Source organism: Micropterus salmoides, unplaced genomic scaffold (assembly GCF_014851395.1).
Source record: "Micropterus salmoides isolate LMB-PRFRI ecotype aquatic unplaced genomic scaffold, ASM1485139v1 Ms_hic_scaffold_19, whole genome shotgun sequence".
In the NCBI taxonomy this organism is placed as follows: Eukaryota; Metazoa; Chordata; class Actinopteri; order Centrarchiformes; family Centrarchidae; genus Micropterus; species Micropterus salmoides.
Window position 1 is genome coordinate 10,742,120 of NW_024041039.1, and position 20,142 is coordinate 10,762,261.

The 20,142-nt window shown below is 41.3% G+C and overlaps 1 protein-coding gene across 2 annotated transcripts in view; it reads left to right on the top strand.

Annotated features, from left to right (window-relative positions):
* Window positions 1-19,856, top strand: part of stard9 (StAR-related lipid transfer (START) domain containing 9) — a 47,417-nt gene extending 27,561 nt beyond the window's left edge. The window contains exons 18-32 of one of the 2 annotated variants that reach the window (XM_038728272.1): window positions 167-249; window positions 477-538; window positions 950-1,164; window positions 1,348-1,828; window positions 2,744-9,649; window positions 11,154-11,342; window positions 11,462-11,645; window positions 12,255-12,401; window positions 12,605-12,704; window positions 14,138-14,304; window positions 14,507-14,571; window positions 14,741-14,943; window positions 16,183-16,262; window positions 16,644-16,802; window positions 17,251-19,856. In XM_038728272.1, coding sequence (XP_038584200.1) covers window positions 167-249; window positions 477-538; window positions 950-1,164; window positions 1,348-1,828; window positions 2,744-9,649; window positions 11,154-11,342; window positions 11,462-11,645; window positions 12,255-12,401; window positions 12,605-12,704; window positions 14,138-14,304; window positions 14,507-14,571; window positions 14,741-14,943; window positions 16,183-16,262; window positions 16,644-16,802; window positions 17,251-17,376 — 9,167 coding nt within the window. In that variant the 3' untranslated portion in view covers window positions 17,377-19,856. The remainder of the gene's footprint in view (window positions 1-166; window positions 250-476; window positions 539-949; window positions 1,165-1,347; window positions 1,829-2,743; window positions 9,650-11,153; window positions 11,343-11,461; window positions 11,646-12,254; window positions 12,402-12,604; window positions 12,705-14,137; window positions 14,305-14,506; window positions 14,572-14,740; window positions 14,944-16,182; window positions 16,263-16,643; window positions 16,803-17,250) is intronic. The other variant, XM_038728273.1, reaches the window with a different exon arrangement.
* The last annotated feature ends 286 nt before the right edge of the window (window positions 19,857-20,142 follow it).

Genomic DNA, 20,142 nt, shown 5'->3' on the forward strand with positions numbered 1-20,142 from the left:
AGGAGGCACTACACTTATAGATTCTTTCCAAGGGTAAACATATAGACATAGACTCACACCCTGCCCCACTCATTCACTGCATACACCGACTTTCCTGCAATTGAATCAACACAATACTATAGGATGAGCATAGCTTGTGATGCACAATATGTCTCTCTGTCTCCAGGGACTGTGATCACCCTGGGAGGACTGCATAAGTTCCGCTTCAACCACCCAGCAGAGGCAGCTGTCCTCCGGGAGCGCAGACGGGTAGGTGCTGCTCAGCTGAAAATGATGATGTTGGTTATGATGGCAATCATGATAATATTGATGATGAGCAGATAATTGGGGTGCGGTGGTTGATATACTTTAATGCTAGTGATAGACAAAATATTTTTGATCATTGTATACAGTATATCTGTTCTGAGAAGATTGACAATTGTGATTGTGTATTTTGTGTAACTTATAAAGTCGACCTTTTCTTTCCTGTTTTTCAGGCCAGTGAAGGTGGAATGGCCTACACCTACATTGACCTTCGCCCAAAGACCCCTGACCATAGGTAAATACTGCCTCCAAAAAGAAATTCACAGAACAACCGAATATTTATCACATAGAGCTTATTCTGCCATCTCACAGCATACATATTTGATAAGAGGTACATGTCTTATACCAGTGTTCATGCTGTAGAAATAGGGCAATTCTTCATGAGTATTTCATTTCAGTTGGCGGAGATGTGTTTCCATTTGCCCCCACCCTTGTGAACAATCCCAGTTAGCTGTTTACAGGACAGACTGTTGCTTAGTTACTGCTGAGACGCAGAACTGAAAACCAACAACACTAGCTTTTACTTTATACCTGCCACCACCAAACTACTATATTCTAGACATAAAGATGTACATAGGTGAGGTGAAATGATTTCTTTCATTCTTTTTGGTTGTGTTTTACCATCACAGTCTGTTTTTTATCCCAGATCTATGTGTCTGTTTTATAGTGTCGAAGAAGTAGAGGTCCAAGGGCAGCTGGGTGCCTGTCTCTCCCCCAGTGAGGAGCCTACTGCTAGGCAGCGTGTGGAGGGGCAGCAGCGCTATGTGGAGAGTTTGCGGCAGGAGATTCAAGCTGAACAGAGACGGGCTGAGAGAGAGCTGGAGAGGGAGCAGGCTCACCTCCGACAGCAGCACATTGAGAGTAAGTAGTCTTTCCACACACTCACATTAAGAAATTACGATTTCTCATGCAATTAATCACTTTCAAACTTTCATAATCCTAGCCGAAATTCGCAAATTGGACACATAAAATGCTGTATGTTGATAAATGTTGTGCAGTAAGATATCGCCTTATAATTGTGTTCTGTAAATGTTTACCCAACAGTTCAGCAGTGGATTTTACAGGAGAAACGGCGCCTAATAGCTGTAGAGCAGAGAATCACCCAAGAGTCTGGAGTTCAAACAGACCTTATCGCTGCACCCCTCCTGGAGCAACTGAGAAGTCAGGCGCTTCAGGATCAGGAAGGTCTGCCGGTGGATCGTCCGTCCCAGGTGGTAAGGGCCAGGAAGAAGGTGGTGCAGGAGGAGCTGCTAAAGCATCACTCCCTGTGCCGCGCTGAGAGCCGCATCCGTCGGAAACGATTGCACTACCAGCTGGAAAGAATTGCCCGAAAGCGGCATCTGTTGGAAGCTAAGAGGGAATTGCAGCAACTGGAAGGGGCCCTTCCTCTAGGACCAGACAGCCCCGAGTCTCCTGAGCTTGGGTCCCCCTCAAAGCTCAGAGGAAGACCGTTTGTTTGTCGTAGACACTCATTCTCGGCAGATCTTCTGTCTCGGCTCTACCCACAGCACACCCCTATCTTCAGGTAAGCACAGAGTAGTAAAACATGTAGAGTTAATTGACCCTTCGCTAAGCCACGCCCCAAATACGCAGCTGGCCAATCACAGCGCAGTATAGGACTGGCTCTAACTGAGGTCCAACACTTTCATGGCTGCGCTCCATTGACTCTAATGCAAAAGGAGTCGTTTTCTAGCTTTTTTTGGCTGTATTTTTCTAAGATATGGTCAAACGCTGTTCTTGGGGCACTTGTAATAATTAAAGTCGCTACCCAGAGAGGTTGAAAGGAGAAGTACGATTTATTCTCTTTCCAAAACCTGAAATAAATCCAGAAAAATGTCGGCCTGGGATTGTTCCTAATGAGTTCCTGAGTTTCTAACTTCCTAATGAATGTAACGTAATAAAGTCCTACTGTTCTGCTTTTTAATGAATGTATTAATGAATAGAGGCCTACCCAGCTTTACAGGAACAGTGTTATTGTCGTTCATATCGTTGTCTTTTGTCTCAATCGTCAGGGGATGCGGTGGTTCACTTGTACTGTGTGAGTGGTAGGCTTTAGCTTCTATCTTTTATTTTTTCTCGTCTGTTTGTGTCAGTTTGACAGCCTGAATACAACCTTCAAATATATAATGCAACTGCAAAACCGCTTCTTTCTGAGATCGCTTTTTCCAACAAATTTGATATTTCTCCGAGGAGTGCAGTAATAGACGGTGGCAGCACTGACAGTTTGTCGGACTTAGCAACAGTAACCTAGGGGGCCGAGCTTAGCGAAGGGTCAATTGCATGAGGGACAGGAAGAAAACTAACTTGCTAAAACAGTCCAAAAATATGCAGTGGTTTAATTTTTCATCTTGCTGTTTTATGGTTGTTTGTAACTCCTATTTATAAATATTTTCCTAAATTTAGATTTTTATTAGTCTTTATTTTTTTTTCTCCTCGGCAGACACTTTCTCAAGAGAAACAGATCCATAGAGCTGACATCAAATTCTTCCACAACCTCTGATTCCATTGGCAGCAGGAAGTGGGTTTCAGATGAGTGCCTTCCTCGGGAAAGAACCCAGAGTTGTTCTGGAACGCTCTTCTCAGGACAAAGTCAAAGCTGCCGGAGTAGAGTAAGCTCCTCTGAAAACATTAGACAAACTGGCAAAGAGGAGTCCAAAGGTCATCCTCGCCAGGAACGACCGGAAAGAAAACCTCTGCTGCCAAACCGAGACCTGTCTTTTAAGAACAGATCAGACCAGAAGTCAACGGTTACTCTAAAGTCTCCACTTGGAACTGCTTTGCAGCCAGTCAGAAAAGAAAATATACAAGGACCAACAACACCCAAACCCAGTTCTCAGATTGTTCCTCGCATGAATGAGATAACTCAACCCCACGCGGGTAACAACGGACTAGAAACGATCAGGAAGACTTTTTCTCATTCTGTGGGTCCCAGGTTAAAAACAGCTCTGTCCAAAGTGTTCAGGAAACCGCCATCAGGTGCAAATGGAGGACGAGGTCCCAAACCTCTGGGGAGGATAGCAAGCAAATTTCACTGGAGACAAAGAAGAGACAGGAGCCATAAAGATAACAAGATGAGCCGAAGCAAATGTGCCGTTAAAACAGCCGTCTCATGTGAGGAGCTTGACCAAAGGACTCTCTTTGAGGACATTAGACAGAGGCGGTGGCATAGTTCCGAGGCTCTGGTGAACAAGACCAGCAGATGGGTGGAAAGACAGCAGGGTTTGATTGGATGGGAGGAAGAGCAAGAATACAGGGATGCAGGAACATCAGACTGTGAGAGCCTTTTCTCTCTTGATTCCTTGTCCTCTGCTTATGCTACAGCCCTAGCAGAACAGCTGAGACATGAGGAAGCAGCTCAGAGTGAAGCAGAGAGTGAAGACAGTCAGATGTCTAAAGATTCACTGACTGTGGAGAGCAGTGGGAAATACTCAACAATGGAGAGACTTAACCAAACAGTGGTGCCAACTTACCCATTGGTGACAGATTGTTCCCATTCATCCATGTGGGACAATAGAACATCAGAGATCAGTTTAGACTGGGACAGCTGTCAGGAACCCCAGGTAATCCCAGCAGAGGCATATTGGAGCCAGCAGGGCTCCCCAAAATCAAGACACAGTGTTGCAACAAGGAAGCCTCCTTCCCGCAACCCATTAGTAGCAGAATCTAGCAGCAGAGACAATGTACACAAATTGATCGAGGACTTTAGGAACATGCATACCACTTCGACCAGCAGCCCACGCTCCCTGAGCAGCTGCAGTGTGAGGGAGCCAGAAAACTTGCTGGCACTCACTGATGCTTGGTCCTCCACCGATGCAGCAGACAGTCCCAGGATTTACAGGGATTCTCTGCCTTTCCAAAGAAAAATGATGTTCAGAGGTATAGAGAGCAGCAGCAGCAGCAGCAGCAGCAGTCCCAGTCCAACCAGTATGAACTTTTTAGACTCTCAGAACGGCTCTCAAAGCTATAGCTCAGCGTCCACCAGCACTGTAGGTGTAAATGTAACAGTGCAGGAACACAATGTTGCCATTTCAAGGAGCACATCAGAAACATTAAACTTTCAAGACTCTCAGATTCTAACAACACCAGAAGAGGCGCTGAAGGACAATGGATGTTGTGTAGAGCAATCAGAGCGACAAATAGAAAACATGGGGAAGGCAGTTTTAGATAGGATAAGTCCAACTTCCTTACTGACCTTAGATCAAAGCGCCTTTGTGTCCCCTACTGAAAGCCACCACACTGAACAACAAGCATCACAAATAAACTTGCTTCAGGTGTTCACAGATGTGCCTGTCACGGTGGCTACTGACTTCACGATGTCTTCTGACACTGAAATGTGTGCGTCAGGTAGTCAGTTTGTTATGCATTTCTCTTCAAGTCCTACTAACCAGGGTCAAATATTGAACAAGATGTCTGATGTTGCACGTTCCTTCAAACCCTCTGCTGAAGATGAAGTAGTATGCAATGTAAATGGTGCAACAGAAAAGTTGAAAAATATACAGCAATATGAGTTTGGGAGTACCAAATCGTTTACAAGGGGCAAAACGTCAGATGTTGAAACCAAAGGCACTAAGCAGAACATTGGACTACAGCAGGAGCTTGTTAAAACAGCTTGTAAAAATTCCAGGAAGAGGAACAAAGACCAACAGGATGCTTTCATGGGTAGCCTGAAAATTCCAAAAAGGAGCGGCACCAGAGAGTTGGGAACTTTGAGCTCTGCACCAGTTGGGAGCCATGAAGACATTTGGCTTGATGACAATAATAACACTAGTGACTCAAAAGGAGAACAGTCTTCTGTGGAAGCTGACAACCCAGGATTTGATTCCGTTTGTGTTGATGGCAGCATTACACAAGAAGCAGTGGCTTCAGTGGCATCGCCAGTTTCTGATCCCGTGAGCAGGAAATTTGGACAGAGTTGTCAGATCTTTGAGTGCTCTGAATGTGATGACAATAGTCCTCAGAGTGGTATCTCGGTGGGAGAGTGGAAAGTAGTTGAAAAGGTAGATGTAACAATAAAGGAAATAGCTGCGGAAGCAAAAGTGAGGGAATCCCAAATTGACAACGCCAGAAAACATCAAGAAAGTAGAAAACACATATGCAAGTCCGATGCTATTTGTAGCGCCATTGACCTGAGAATCTCAGAAGTGGTGAAAGAGCACTTGAGATTATCATTAATTGGCAGCAATGATGACGGGAAGAGCAGGAGTCAAAGCCTGAATGTCTTGTCATCATCTGCATTTCATTTTGGCTGTTATAGTGATGAGAATAAATGGACAGAAAGGGAGCTGAGAGATGAAATGAGCTATCAGGTGAAAGAAGGAGCAGTCGTTGAACACATTTCACTGGAAAGGACGACAAGTGAAAACACAGTAGACAAAAGTGAGCACCTGGCATCAGATATGCCAGCTGAATTGAGGACTAACCATGGGAGCAGCATGCTTAAATCTACTGAAGTAACACAGAACCTTGCACATAACTTTTCTGACGTGACATCAAACAAGCCAGTAATTGATCATTGTGATTTCCAGAATTTCTATGCCAATATGAACACCCATTCAAATCTGACACTCAGCAGCCATGGGTATTCTGAGCTCTCTGACAGACTGACTTTGCAAGTAATTAGCTCGTCCTCAAAGAGTGATTCCTCTTCAGCAAGAAAAAGTATTGAATCTCAAGAAAACCCTGTAGAGGAAGATGGTATAATTCAAGAAATGAATGATTCTGGTAAACAAAAAGAAACTTCTCATCTTAATCCCATCATCAGTGAAACATGCTTGAATGAAGTGGATACCCATAGCTGTTTGGATTCCAATGCTGTGAATCCTGATTGCCCAGAATTTCACCAAATACCCCTTGAAACACCTTCCGCCCTGAGTGACACAAAAGAAAACTGTGGCTGTAATGATTTAAAGGATGTCTGTATGGAAGCCACATCCGGTGTGGAAGGCAAAGGCGGTTATTCGTACAAACAAAACTCTCAAAGGATGAGTCAAGAACATTTCCAAAATGGTCCTGACACATCTGGAGCTATAAAATTATTATCCGATGGAGGAAGTCTTCATTTCAAACCACAACAGAACACACCCACCGATGAGAATGTCTCTATGAAAGGATTCGCTGTTACTCGTGGCTGTAATGGAAATGGTGAAACAGACAAAACAACAGGAGGTAAACCTTGTATCTCAGCACAGGACCAGTTCAGCTCTCCACAGACTCATTCAATTAACTTGGCTCAGACTTGTGTGGTCAATTTGAATTACAACAACAAATGTCAAAATGTATCAAATTCACTGTGCAAACTTGATAAGGATACTGAAATTGACAGCAAACAAGATTTCTTGACGAAAAATGACAAAGGGGCAGTGACCCACCAGTCTGATGCAAAGGTTCCCAAGATCTTCACAGAGTCAAAATATGGAGCCAGTCTTTCTGGTTCTATGCAGCCACAACACAGAACACCACATGGAAATGTAATGAGAAATACAAGTTGCTGTAGATCTGTGATGTCCAAACAGGTCGAGCAAAACACATCTGGTGATAAAAAGGCCAAGTCTAAGAGGTTCAGAAGGTCTGAGATCCATACTCATCCCACCTCTTCCTCTGAGTCTTCCCTTAAGTCATCAGACGAGGATGAGGATGATGACAAAACCACCAAAGCGTATCACAGCCAGCTCTCCTTTAAATGGGTGAAGCCTGGTGCTCAAAGACAGGCTAGAAGTAACGATGCAGATATTTCTATCCTGGTGTCAGCGAGCAAATCTAAAATGAAGACTTGTTCTGCTGGAACTCCAGGTAAAAGTGAAGTTAAAATTAGTAGAGATTTCACCCAAAAAATACACTCTTTACCCTCTCAAGCAGTATTGCAAAAGACAAATGTAGAAAATATCAGCCTGTACGCAAAGACAACTAGACCACAACATACGCTGAATTCTCAGGACTCTCCTATGCATTTTGCCTCTAGTGACATCAACCCTTTTGTTCACCAGTGGCAAGGCGATGACTCAAACCAACTTTGTTATAAGAACCCAGTATTTGGAAGTGCTGCTGACCTATCCTGTAAATCTCCACTTTTGAACAGTGCTGAGAAATGTATAATAAGATGCTGTAGCGTTGAGAATGGTTTGAACAGGCAGAACTCTCCTTTCAATTCCCATCTGAGCACTTACGCCACCAACAAGGGCCTCTCCAGTACTCTTAGCAGTATGGAGGATTATAAGGAACAAGTGAACAAAACATCTCATCTTACACCCTGTCAGCAGGCATCCGTTGATACTCACACTCATCTAACCAATCTGACAGTGACCGACAGTTCTTCAAGTAACGATGTTCCCATTGGTTTTGGTAAGAGCTCCAGTCAGGTGGATGAAATTATGTTTGTGTACTCGTCTGAGCAAGAGTCCCAGGCCAGCAAAACATGGGCCCAAAGGAGGAGGACGTGCGAACATGGCACGCAAACTGAGCGTGGTCTTCAGACTGTAAATATTGGTAACGGTGGTAGTGTTCCAAAGAGGAAAGAGCGGCACAAAAGGAGTAACACTGATGTACCTGCAACACAGATAACCAAAGTGGACATTAAAAGATCTCCAACGTGGGCCAGTATGGAAAGCATGTCGGCTCACCTCTCAAAGCTAATCGACAGCACTTCAGACCTTCTGGGGGACGTCCAGGGAATGAGAGCAGGTGAAGGCCTCAAGTCCAGTCCGAAGAGGGGGATCAACTTGTCTAACATCAGCATCTCTTATTGTGAGTCTAATGACTGTACAAAGAGAGAATGCTCAACTCAAACATCTGTAGATGTTGGGATCCAGACAGAAAGGCCATCAACACCAGCAAAAAAGGAAGTCGCTGTTCATCAAATGCCCAGTGAAAGGTCCAAATCTCAGGAAGTCAACGTGATAGTCAAAGTGATTGGTTCTGAGGTTGTCAGCGTGTCTCAAGACAAGAATGTGGACTGTGTGTTGAAGAGTAAGGCTAACACAGATGAAAAGATGCAGAGCGTGCCTGACCTGAGGTTGAACACGGCTACCTCACAATCAGAGAATGGCCCTCTGAAAACACCTCCTTTAAAGACTGCAGGTGAATGTCAAAAACGTGTAAGATCTGCTTCTTCTAGAGGCTCAAAGCAAAGCACGCCGGAGGCAGTGTGCCACAAAAGTGTTGCAAAACCTGAAATCACTTGCAAATCATCAAAAAACAGCTACCAAGGAAACCTCAGTCCCTCTTTAAGAAATGACCTATCACTTTCTTTAAAGAAACAAGCCACATACACAGACCGTGCATCATCTCCCATACTGACTGTGGGAGCAAGATTACATATGAAGCAGAAAGGACTCAAATCAACACTGTGTCCCCCAAAATGTCAGGATAGAAATAAAGACAATAAATCTGATGAAGGCAGCCTTACTGTGCCTTCTAGAAAACAATCGGCATGCACAACCGTTTCAGAGGATGATAAAATTTGTAAAACTTGTAAGTCAGAATCTGTATCACTTGAGAGGGTGAGTGAAATGAGCTGCTCAAGCCCTATAGGCTCTAATAAGTGCTCTCTAAGTGTTAGTTCCTCACTGGATAGATGTTCAAACACTGACAGGAGAAATGATACCTGTGAAGACAGGAGTTCAGAATGGCAGATCATGTCTCCACAGTGGAGGACTTCTACTTCAGCAAAAGTTTTAACTATGCAGAACCACATCTCTCCCATATTAAGATTGACTGATGTGCACAAACAGCAGGCTAAAGCTCAACATGAAAAAACATCAAGCTATGCAAGACCTGCAGTGGATTCTGTAGATTTTTGCGTTGATTCCTACAATCCATCGCCGGGCAGCAACAGGACTGTTCAACTTCAAGAGGACGACATGGTGTCACTGTCACCCAGTGAGGCCAACACAGACGTCCTTGTGAACATTAAACCTGTCACAAGTTTGCTCTCGTGTCAAGACCACCATATAGTCCCAGAGGACCTACCCATGCACAACAAGTTCAGCAACTGGTCGGGAATCAGCCATCAGCAATCAAAACGCTCTAACAAACCAGCATCATTTCTTGCCAGAGACGACGACAAGAGCAGAAACTGTGCTGAGTGGGGCGAGATGGAGAGTTTGGAGTCCACGCCGCAGAGCAACAGAAGGGCGAGAGAGATCGAGAGGCTGCGACAGGAGAGGGAGCAGGTGATGGCGACAGTCAGCCTCAACATGAACCCAGCACCGCTGACTGTGGAGCTGACAGAGGCCAAGCTACATTACGGCCTCGGAGAGACGGATACACTGTTAAAGATGCTGTCCCCGAGATCCAGAGAAGAGCTGGAGCAACCGACCTCTGCGCCTTCCAAACAGCAGCTGTATGATAGGTAAGGACACAAATGACTAATAATAATAATTCAATCGTCTTAAACTGATTTAGGGCTGGAGTTTTAAAAGTGACAATATAGGTGCCAGTATAATGCTTGAGTTTTTTTAAGAACATTATTTGAGAAATATAAACAGAGTTTCTACAAACTCCTTTTTTCATTTGATAGCTTCTCAGTGCATCAGTGGTACTGTCTTAACACAAGCAGCTATACAAGAATTTTTCCAATTTTAGACTCTTTTTGAAGACAAAGTTTCAATATTTAGATCAGGTAATATCTGAGACAAAGTAAACAAGACTAAAAGACTGACCACGCATGATGCCATAGTTGATTTCTTTGGTTGTACTGCAATCACTTTTGAGTTCTGAGTGAAAAGATATTAATCAATCAATCAATCATTTATTATTTGTCCCAAATGGGCAATTTGTGCTGCAGTAGGCATATTAACACAACACAAAAATAAAGGAAAATATGACATGAACATACAGTATAATACAGAAACACACACAACAGTGAACCTATACACCGGATTCCTTACACCAATGTAACGTTGTTCGTCCTAGCTAAAAAACAAAGGCATTGACAACTATAGAATATGTGTACGCCTATCACACCACTAACATTCTGCACTATAACAATTATCCCACACTATGATATATTGATATATTTTGCACAACTTTTACCCTAGATAAGATGTAACCCTGCAGTTAAAATAACACAGATAGGATATAATTGGGGCTGTCCCCAACTAAGGATTTACATAGTCGAATCAGAATCGTCAAGTCCTGCCTATAGTTGACTGACATTCGTGTTTTTTGTGCGCGACGATTGTGGTGGGTGGGGGTGGGCGGGTAGCTCCGCTTTAATCTTGAGAAGCTGCAGAGCTGCAGTCTCTCTTCATTCAACTTACACTGTAAATTTCCAGCTAAACTGAGGTACGCTCTCTCTCGCCTGTCATTCACCGGTCTTGAGTTTTACGTGCATTACTGCTGCCGATAACTGCATGCACGTCGCGGTTCCTCGCGAGTCTATTTCAAGCAGCCGGCTATTTAAAAACTATAAAATATTCTTTATGTGGTTCATCAACTGTGATAAATTATCTGAAAGTCCCGTGAGGTGCGAACAACTCGGCACAACACCGTGAAGCTGGAGCTCCTTCTCTTCAGCATGCGTTCCTCCACTGCCACTACACACATCATGCTACGCTTACATATGCTCACTGACGAACCCGGGTTTGGATTTATTCGCCCACTTTAAAAACATTTATTGAAAATTTTATTCTTTTTATATGTTTATTTACAGCATTAAACATTGAAATGTATATTGTAATAGGCTGTATATTAACTTATTGGGAGAAAACTGGTCGAAGCATCGAATCTTCGACTATTCAGGGTCAGCCCTAGATATTATACATCTCAGTTCCAAAAAAACATTCCAAAAGAGATGCAATACTCAACCCTGAAACTGATAACATGAGGTAAATTGCCTGAATCTTTCCTCTCAGACACCGCAGGGGTATTGAGGGTTTGAGGCAGGAGAGGGAGGAACGTCTTCAGACTTACCGAAGAGCTCGTAGTCTGAGTCCCAGCAAACATCCTCGCTCCCCTCTGCAAGAGGCCGTTTCCTCCTCTAAGGTATATTCTGCCATGCCTAGTCGGCATAAAGAGCAGCTCTGCCAAGAGGACAACACCAGGTAAGACACTGCTGGTTCTCTCAAAAGATCAAAACAAAATGCCCTTATTAGACTTAAATTGAATACATACTGTAAATGTTTTCAGGTTTAGTGTTCTCACTGAATTATCTAAATGACAGAATACCAGAACCCACACGAGGAGAGGGCCAGTATCCATCTGACATTGAGCAGCTGTTGCGCGACTACGGCCGAGCCCGGGAGGAGGCCAGGACAGAGATTGCGAAGGCACGAGAACGACTGCGAGAAAGGACTGAGCAGGAGAAGAGGAGGATTCAGCAGCAGACCCTGTCTCAGGAAGTCAAGGTCCGTTTTTGTGTCATTGCTGCATCATAACTGATTTCCTCAAGTGTAACAGCATGAAATTTTAGTTCAGACCCAGATTATTTTTATTATTGATAAATATGTGTCTTTTTTGGTGAATCAGTGAATTGTTTGGTATATAAAATATCCAGAAACTGTGAAAAATGTCCATTACAAATTCCCAGAGGCCTGTGTGGCTTTGTGAATTTGCTTTTTTGTCCGACTAAAAATACAAAGATTCAAATTACAATCATGTCGAAGAGAATAAAAAAGCAATTTCTCACATTTGACAAGTTTGAACTAGCAAATAATTGTAATTTCTACTTGATAAGTGACTTAAAACATTTACTTAATAATCAGAATTGTTGATTTTCTGTCAACTGACTAATTGATGAATTGTTTGGGATCTATAATAGATGGATTTCATGGACATAAAAATGTTGTGTGTATATATAATTTTTTTTATTATATAAGATTCCAACTCATTTGCCAATAAATTAGGTTAAAATACATAAATATGTTTAAAATAAGATGTTATCAGTTGTTTTTAGGGACTCACAACATTATGGCAAATAATTTCACTGGCATCTCTCATCCCTCTGTGCGGTGCAGGATGACCTGAGGCATCGGACAAGAATCAGTAACAGCACCCTGTGCACGGGATCCAGCCTGAGCCTTTCCTCTGGACCAACGTCAGGGTACAACAGCGGCAACACTGCCCAGTTACAGCACGGCAACCGACCACTTCTGACTGGACAGGTTTATACGCTAATGTTACACATTACAGTAGATTTGAATAACTGAGATTTAAGAACTTACGTCTTTCAACTGGAAATCCAAGAATGTAAATTTGTTTTGGATTATTTTTATATAATAGCTCGTCTTTATGCATTTGTTGTAATTTATCTTTTTAAATGAGCAACACAGAGGGTACTTGCATCGTCATTACTGTTTTTGTTCAGATCGTAGGGTTCCAGGATGAAGGGCTGACGGTCAGGACACGTCCTCCTATGTGTGGTCCTCAAAGTGTGAAAACACAGAGAGCCTGGCTGTCTGCCCATGGTAAGGACTGGACTGTGATTCACAAAACACAAATGGGCAAAATTATGCTCAAAAGTTCTTAAATAAAAAAAACTAGTGCTGGGCAAAGATTAAAATTTTTAATCGCATTGTTATGCGCAAAATTGAATAATTTCTAAAGTAGTTTACTGTGCACTTTTAATTTAAATGTACTGCTATATACACAAAAGTGTGATAACATGTGGTTTGCAAACACTTTAAACAAATCAAGTGCTTTTTACCAGCAGTATTCCCTTTACACATTAGCAATAAAATATTTCTTGTAAATCTCAACTTAAACATTAATATAATCAAATCAAAAATGAAACCAAAGCTATTTACCACTGCCAGGGCATTACCTTTTATCTAGCTTGTTAAAGCAAGTTAGAGTCCAGAGCCACAATCATAACATCATAACAGGCACCTTCAGCAGAATCACTTTTATCAGGCAGCAGCAGAAACAGTCTATGTTCAGTTGCAAGTGTCCTGTTAGAGTGAGGTGAAGTGGTCGCCTCATGCACATGCCCGCTTGCTGCCGAAGTTCAATTGTCTTGAATTTCTGTACGTAACCCACAGCACAAATCATTGGAAGACAAACTGATCCTTGCTGTTTCAGAGTTACCCGAATCTATTACTGTTTGCTAAATAGGATATATATATATATATATATATATATATATATGGGAGAGCTTCCCCACGAAACTAGATATAGGCCTATCAGGTAAAGTTATGTAGCCTATAATTTTAACTTTTAAACAGGCTACCTCTGTGTAGCGCACAGAAGCCGTTTCCATGGTTACTATCCATAGAGCGCCATACTCGCAGAGCGCTGTCTCCTCTTCACCTGAGGAGTGCAGAGTGATCCCACGGTGCCAAGCAACTACGTTGTGATTTTAAGAACGTTCCTAAGACCGACATCTTCCCCAGTACTAATCAGCATGCACTGTGTAGCTATCCACTTCGCTGGGGCGTTTGAGCGCTTGTCTTGCTTTTGTTTATCTACTTTTCCCACACGCTGCATCCAGCGTAGTCTGACAAAGCCTCCCTCCACTGCTTTTTTGGGTGGGTGATTTGCAGGCTGATCAACATCCCACCCCTCCTGTGACCCATGGTTTGACTGTATGTGTATTCAGAGCCAGTGAGCAGCAGACTTTCAAAATAATAATAATAATAACAAAAACTGAGATAAAATAATTGGTGGTGTTAATTAATTAATGCGTTTATGCGATAATAACGCGTTAACATGCCCATCACTAACGTTCAAAGACAGAATCATCTACATCATTTTAAAAACTAATATACAAGATAAATGATTGCAGGTAACTTTAAAAAATAGTTTCCAAAGTAGTTTTGCCCGTCTGTCACTGATGTGACAGTTCACCCCCTCTACATTCTCTGCATTCAGATTCCATGTTAACATCCATGTGTTTTGTTAGATGTCCGCCTTGAGCCTCCCGTCACCGGGTTTGAGCCACTGATGACTTCATCTCCATCACCCCCAACTTGTATACGTCAACGCACTGCCTCCTTTGGCTCCTCCTCTTCCATATCCACAACTTATCAGGATATCACATCTAGTCTCCTCGGTCGAGCTCTGGCTGAGGTAACAGACCTGAGTTCAGAGCTGATTTAAAGGAAATACTTGAAAATGTCTTTGCTGTATGGACTGCTTTTGCATTCTGGTGAAAACACCCTGCCATTATATGCCACTGTTTTTGACTAAACATAATAATGATTGTCCCTGTTTTGATTTACTCTTTCAGACAGTTGTATCAGGTTGAATTGTAAAATTTCTTTCTCCACAGGTGAGACTAGCTTCTTCTGGGGATTTGAGCAACCTTCTTAATGGCAAGGCCACAGCAGGCTGGGGGTGAGCACTGTCATTCTGTTTAATAAACTCAAGTCAATCCCCTCGTATGGTCAGGACTTTCTCTCTGTCTGCTCTTAGATGAAATTAGATTAGATTAATGAGCTGCAAAGTGCAGTCCTGAAAAATCAAATATCATTCATTTGCTAATGTATTAAGTCTGTTTATTTAGGTACCAAGGTGAAGAACGAGGTATCCAGGCTTACTACAAGCCCTCCTCCAGCCCATCTGTCCATTGTTTCCTGGGGGCCGGGGAGCTGGACAGGCCCCTGGACAGTCTGTGGACCATTATCAGTCAGCTATCCAAGAGCCACATGTACAATCAGTCGGTCCGTTCTGTGTGGACACGACCACTAGATGACAGTACTCAGCTGGGTGAGCTAACATTTCTGCTTGGTCTATATCCTCACATGCTTTCTACATATTATAATGCCAGCGGTGGAATGCAGCAAAGTACATTTAGTCAAGAGCTATACTTAAGTGCAAATTTGAGGAAGATGGACTTTACTAGAGTATTTTCTGTTTTATGCCACTTACAGCCAGCATACAGTTCAGTAATTTAGACAGTTATTGTTATTTTCAAAATTAAGATTTTACGTGATAATATAATGGATGTTTATGGATTAAACTACCCAACAACATAGTTCAAATTAGCTGCATCTCAACAAATGACACAAAAAGTAAAATGCTTCTTACACATTAACTGATCAGTAATAATTCACTCAACAGTGTTCTGCATTGAACACTTTTGATACCTGATGTATATTTTGATGATTATACTTACATACTTTTTCATAGGTACAATGTTGGATGTATTATTCACATTGTGGTATTTTTACCACTTACTTACTTACTTACTTACTTACTTGAAGGGTCTGAATACATTCTTAAGACCTGGTTAATACAGGGTATCTTGATTGTGAGATGTTGTAAGCTAATTTTCTAAAAACCCAGTTTATTTTATAGTCAACCAACAGTTAACCTGAAACATTAAGATAACTCAACAAGGGAAAGTAGCAGTTTATAAGATGCTGATAAATACTAGTTACTACTAGTAGTTCAACTTCAGCTGCATGTGATGAATGTGATGAAAGCTTTTACTTTGCAAATAATATTTGTATTTTTGTCTCTGCTGCAAAACTATTTATATTTTTGCAAGGCATTTATGGTCCCTGCAAAAGTATTTGCTCCAAGTGATGCGTTTGCATCCATTGGCTATGTATAGTATAGTACAGTGCACAGTCTCATTCATCACTGACAGCTTATTGTATTGCATGGCCAACTCCATTATCACACCTGCAGTTAAGTTGCGAAAATACGTATGCAACATCATTGGGCCTCTGTTACTTCATCTACACTGCTGATCACACGTTTTATTTTGTCAATTTGTGTCTACACACTGGTGTAGAGTTTATTATATTAGATCATCACATCTTGTTATAAACATTTTATATTTTGCTTTTTTCCCCCCGAAGGTTGAAAAATGAATAGCTTTCCAACCTTGTTTAGCAATAAAGTTATGTCCCATTGCCTTGTCTCTATTTAAATTTGTATCCATTTCCACGTTTCTCATCAACCATTTTCCCTTTCTGACATGTTATCTCTTCTGTTTAGTTTACATACTAACAGATCCGTCCACCTGCCACCTCAGCCAGCCGCGGGACTTCTGCTGCATCAGCACTGAGTCCAAACAGGTAAGCACAGCTGCAAAATCAACCAGCCGCTCCTGATTATCACTGCAAGTCACACTTGTATTAGGTCCACTGAGCATTAGCAGCATAGTTGTACATAAAATGACGCCTTAGTTTGAAGGAGAAAATTACATCTGCTGTCATATTAGTGTAGCAGGAAACCAGGGCTAGTTTTTGATTGACAAAATGTAGAACGTGCAATTTTGACACTACTCATGCTCACTGAAACAACACTGAGTGTAAACAACTCTGACCCAGAGGCAGTGGGTGTGGAAGATACCGTATCAGTGTACAGTGTACATCTTGGCTGATCAAAAGGCTGCACTGCCTGTTTTATTGATGATTCTTTTTATTTTTTATATATTTTTTTGCCCTGTGCCTCAGGCTGGCCTGTGCGTGCTGGCAATGCAGTCTGTGTTCGAGGAGTCTCTGCCTCGTCCCAGTGTGGATGCTGTCCGAGGGGAGATGATGCCCAGTTGCTGGGTCCTGCAGCCAATTAGATGTAATAAACAGGAAGTCACCAGGGTCGTTTACCTGCTACAGGTGAGATATGGTTGTTATACACTATGGTGAATGGTACATTTGTATATGTGGTTACAGTCCGATCACAAATACGCAGTAAATAAGTAATTACTTTCATTTGAAACTACAAATGGCTGTTTTTTCTTTTAAAGTTGAAGTCAAAACAGCTCCTAACAGCACAACCCCGTAGTTGGTGATTTGCAAGTTCAAGTTGCAGTGTTTTATTTTTTGGATTATAACCTTTATTTGAATGGCATTTAGACGTCTCTGTCTTTCAACATGTAACACATTTTAAAGGGTCTTCTGGATAAAGTTTTGTCAAAAGTGGTTAAATTAGTAAAATCTTTTACATACATCACAGTCTTACCTCACGGGCTCTTATATGCGATCCCGCCATAATGTTTTGTTTTTATTAACTTCTGCCTTCAACTTGGATTCGTCCTTACAAAAGTGGTTTGTTCTTCTCCAGGTGGACCTGGGAACTCCATCCTTTCCTCACCGACTGTTGAACACGGTTGCCAGAAGACAGGCAGCGGTCATTGCTGACCTTGATGTTTTTCTCGCTTCGGAAATCCACGGGAGGAAAACACATTAGCAGTGAGCACTTAAACTGTCTTCAGCATGGAGTTAATCTGTCTTTTTAATTTGCACCTGAAATGTATTTACTTGACTTTTTTATTAGAAGAGCACTGTCAAATTCATTCCCAGTTGAAGCAGCTTTTTATATGAAGGTTTTTTTTTTGTTTGTTTGTTTTTTTATAAAATATTGAAACTGTATTTTTATATGTCTAATGTACATAATGCTTGTAACAATCATATTCCTATTTTTACCAAAGATCGAGTAGAAGTCTAAGGAAGTGACTTGGAAAGACACATTTAATGTATTGTATTTAAGTTTAGACAGCCAGATAATTAATTTTCCAAGGCAGCAAAACTACCAGGTTTTCCAACCTAATAGATTCATTAATGTGACAAAGTAGGTTAATATTCCGTTATGACCTGATAAGTATCAACCATTTATCTCCCGTAATGCCTGTTAGAAATATGGTGTCTACTGATTTCTACCAGATTGTAACGTGAACAACCAAAAATGTCAAAGTTAACAAGGTCAGCGTCTCAGCGAGAGAACCTTTTAAATCTAAGTTGAAGAGTGGTTCAACAGATTATTCAAGGTTATACTCACTTGATGTATATTTACTACGTAAGTGTGTTTTCACCAGTGTTTACTTTCTATCTATCAATGAAAAAGGCAGTTTTGTGGTTCCAAGGACGTCAATACACCAGAGATTAAGACCATATACAGATGGCAGCATCACTTTGTTCCAGATCTGGGTCAAGCAGTTTTTATAAATAATTATTAAATGTTTGTTTTGGCCTACTGATTTAGATGATTAAGGGGGTTTTGCCAGAAATGACAGTACTGTACAATGAAAATTGGAACAATGATTGAAATCTGGATTTGTTACGGTACATACAGAATATGTACTAATTTCCTCAGGAACTGCATATTTTAACCACTCAAAGAAAATGAGCTTCAAATGTCCTTCAGTAGTTTTTCAGCAAAACCGGGAAAGCTAAATATAGGTAAGGGACTGTATGCAAATTATTAGGAGAGGAGAGGGGGTCAGAAAAGAGAGGCCAAGTATAGTCTTTTTTAATTTTGGCTGAAAGTAATGTAGACTTGTAGACTGTGGTCTTTTATTTTTCCTCCATCCTAAATTTATATTTTTGTTTCAGCTTGCCTTTGCAGTATATTATTGAGTTACTCTATAGCTGTTATGCGTAATGTATGCGTTTGTCTGTGTAGGCACTACAAATTTGAAACCGCTCAGCAGCACTTTGCCCTAAAAACAGTTTTGTAGCAAAGCAGGGAGGTGGTGAGTTGGAATGTCGAGAACATTTTGGATATAAGTTAGAGGGCAAGTAGTCAGATACATGTTCAACCAAAGCTCTCCATCAGCAAACATCTGGTCTGCTGAAGTGTCGAGTAGGATACTGAAGATCCCACCAGCTCCGGAGATGACACCCTGCAGCTGACCTTGACCCTCTGACCTCCCTTTATTTCATTATTGAAGCAGCACTAAGATAAATACACAGTATGGTACCCCGAATCTGCATAAGCTTAGATTTAAGACCTTTTGTTCACCTCTTTCTGAAGTCTGTTGTAACGAAATTGTTCCTCTTACCTTCTGTTTGAAATGCTGTTGAATGTGTTTTATAGTTGTGATGGGTTTTAGTTTTTATGAGCAAAGCACAGCGCTGTGTTTACGGTTGCTTGCACAAAACTGTTGCATTTATTAATGTCACGTATAAAAAAGTGCTTTTGTGTGTGTGTGTGTGTGTGTACAGTGTTGAAGCTATGCAGAAGCTGATCAAAGGCAGGACTGTTGTCAGTCAGTGCTGGGTCAGCCGTATCCAGATATGAAGCCATATTATTTCCCGTAGTTCAGTGCAGCGCTCAGTTTGTGACTTTAGATGTTCTTGGGGGAACCAAAGAAAAAGAGATAAAAATACTGAAGACATAAAGTGAAGGAACAAAGTGACACATTTATGTACTGATTTCTTTTATATGTGTATCTATATATTTTTAAGTGCTCATTGCACTGTGTAAAGAGAATATTTATGTTTTCAAGATGTGTTGTAAATGTATTTACCGCTTCCTGTTGCTAATACGATGTTATTTAGCATGTATGTTGGCCATTTTTTATGAATGCAATACATATTTGAAGTGAATTGTTGTGTTTACATTTTTTTTTAATCATCTGTTTACCATTTACCAGAGTTGTTTTACCAGTCACAAGTAGGCCTGGTTATTGAAATGCTGTGTCTTTGGTGCTGATTGAAATGTGTCAGTATCTCAGTGGCCCCTAGCGGGATGGAAGTGTAAATTGAAGTCAAATCGTAAAGCTGACATCAAATGATTTAACTACTTTAATGCTTTGTTTTCCATATTTGAGAAGTTTTGTCTTCTTTTGTTAGTTGTTGAAGTTGTTTTTCAAAAGGTCACAAGATAAATCTGAGGGCTAGCGAGATTGTTTATGGGGTAGAAAGGAATAAAACACACAAGTTCTGCTACACGTGTATATTCATTTTAGACTTTTCTCTAATCTTTGCCGATCCTGTGAAATATTGGATTGTTTTATCTCTTTGGACCTGGAACAGTTATTTAAATGAAACCATCTGATGGGAAATCACTCTAGAGTAAGTGCTAACAACTCAATGACATTCATTTTGACAAGGTGTCCGTACTAGACACTGCCTTTTGGTCATTTTTTAAATAGTTTAAAATCTTAATCTGAACAGTAACTAGTAGCTTTATAAAAAATACATGATTTCATTCTGAAATAGTAGAGTAGAAATG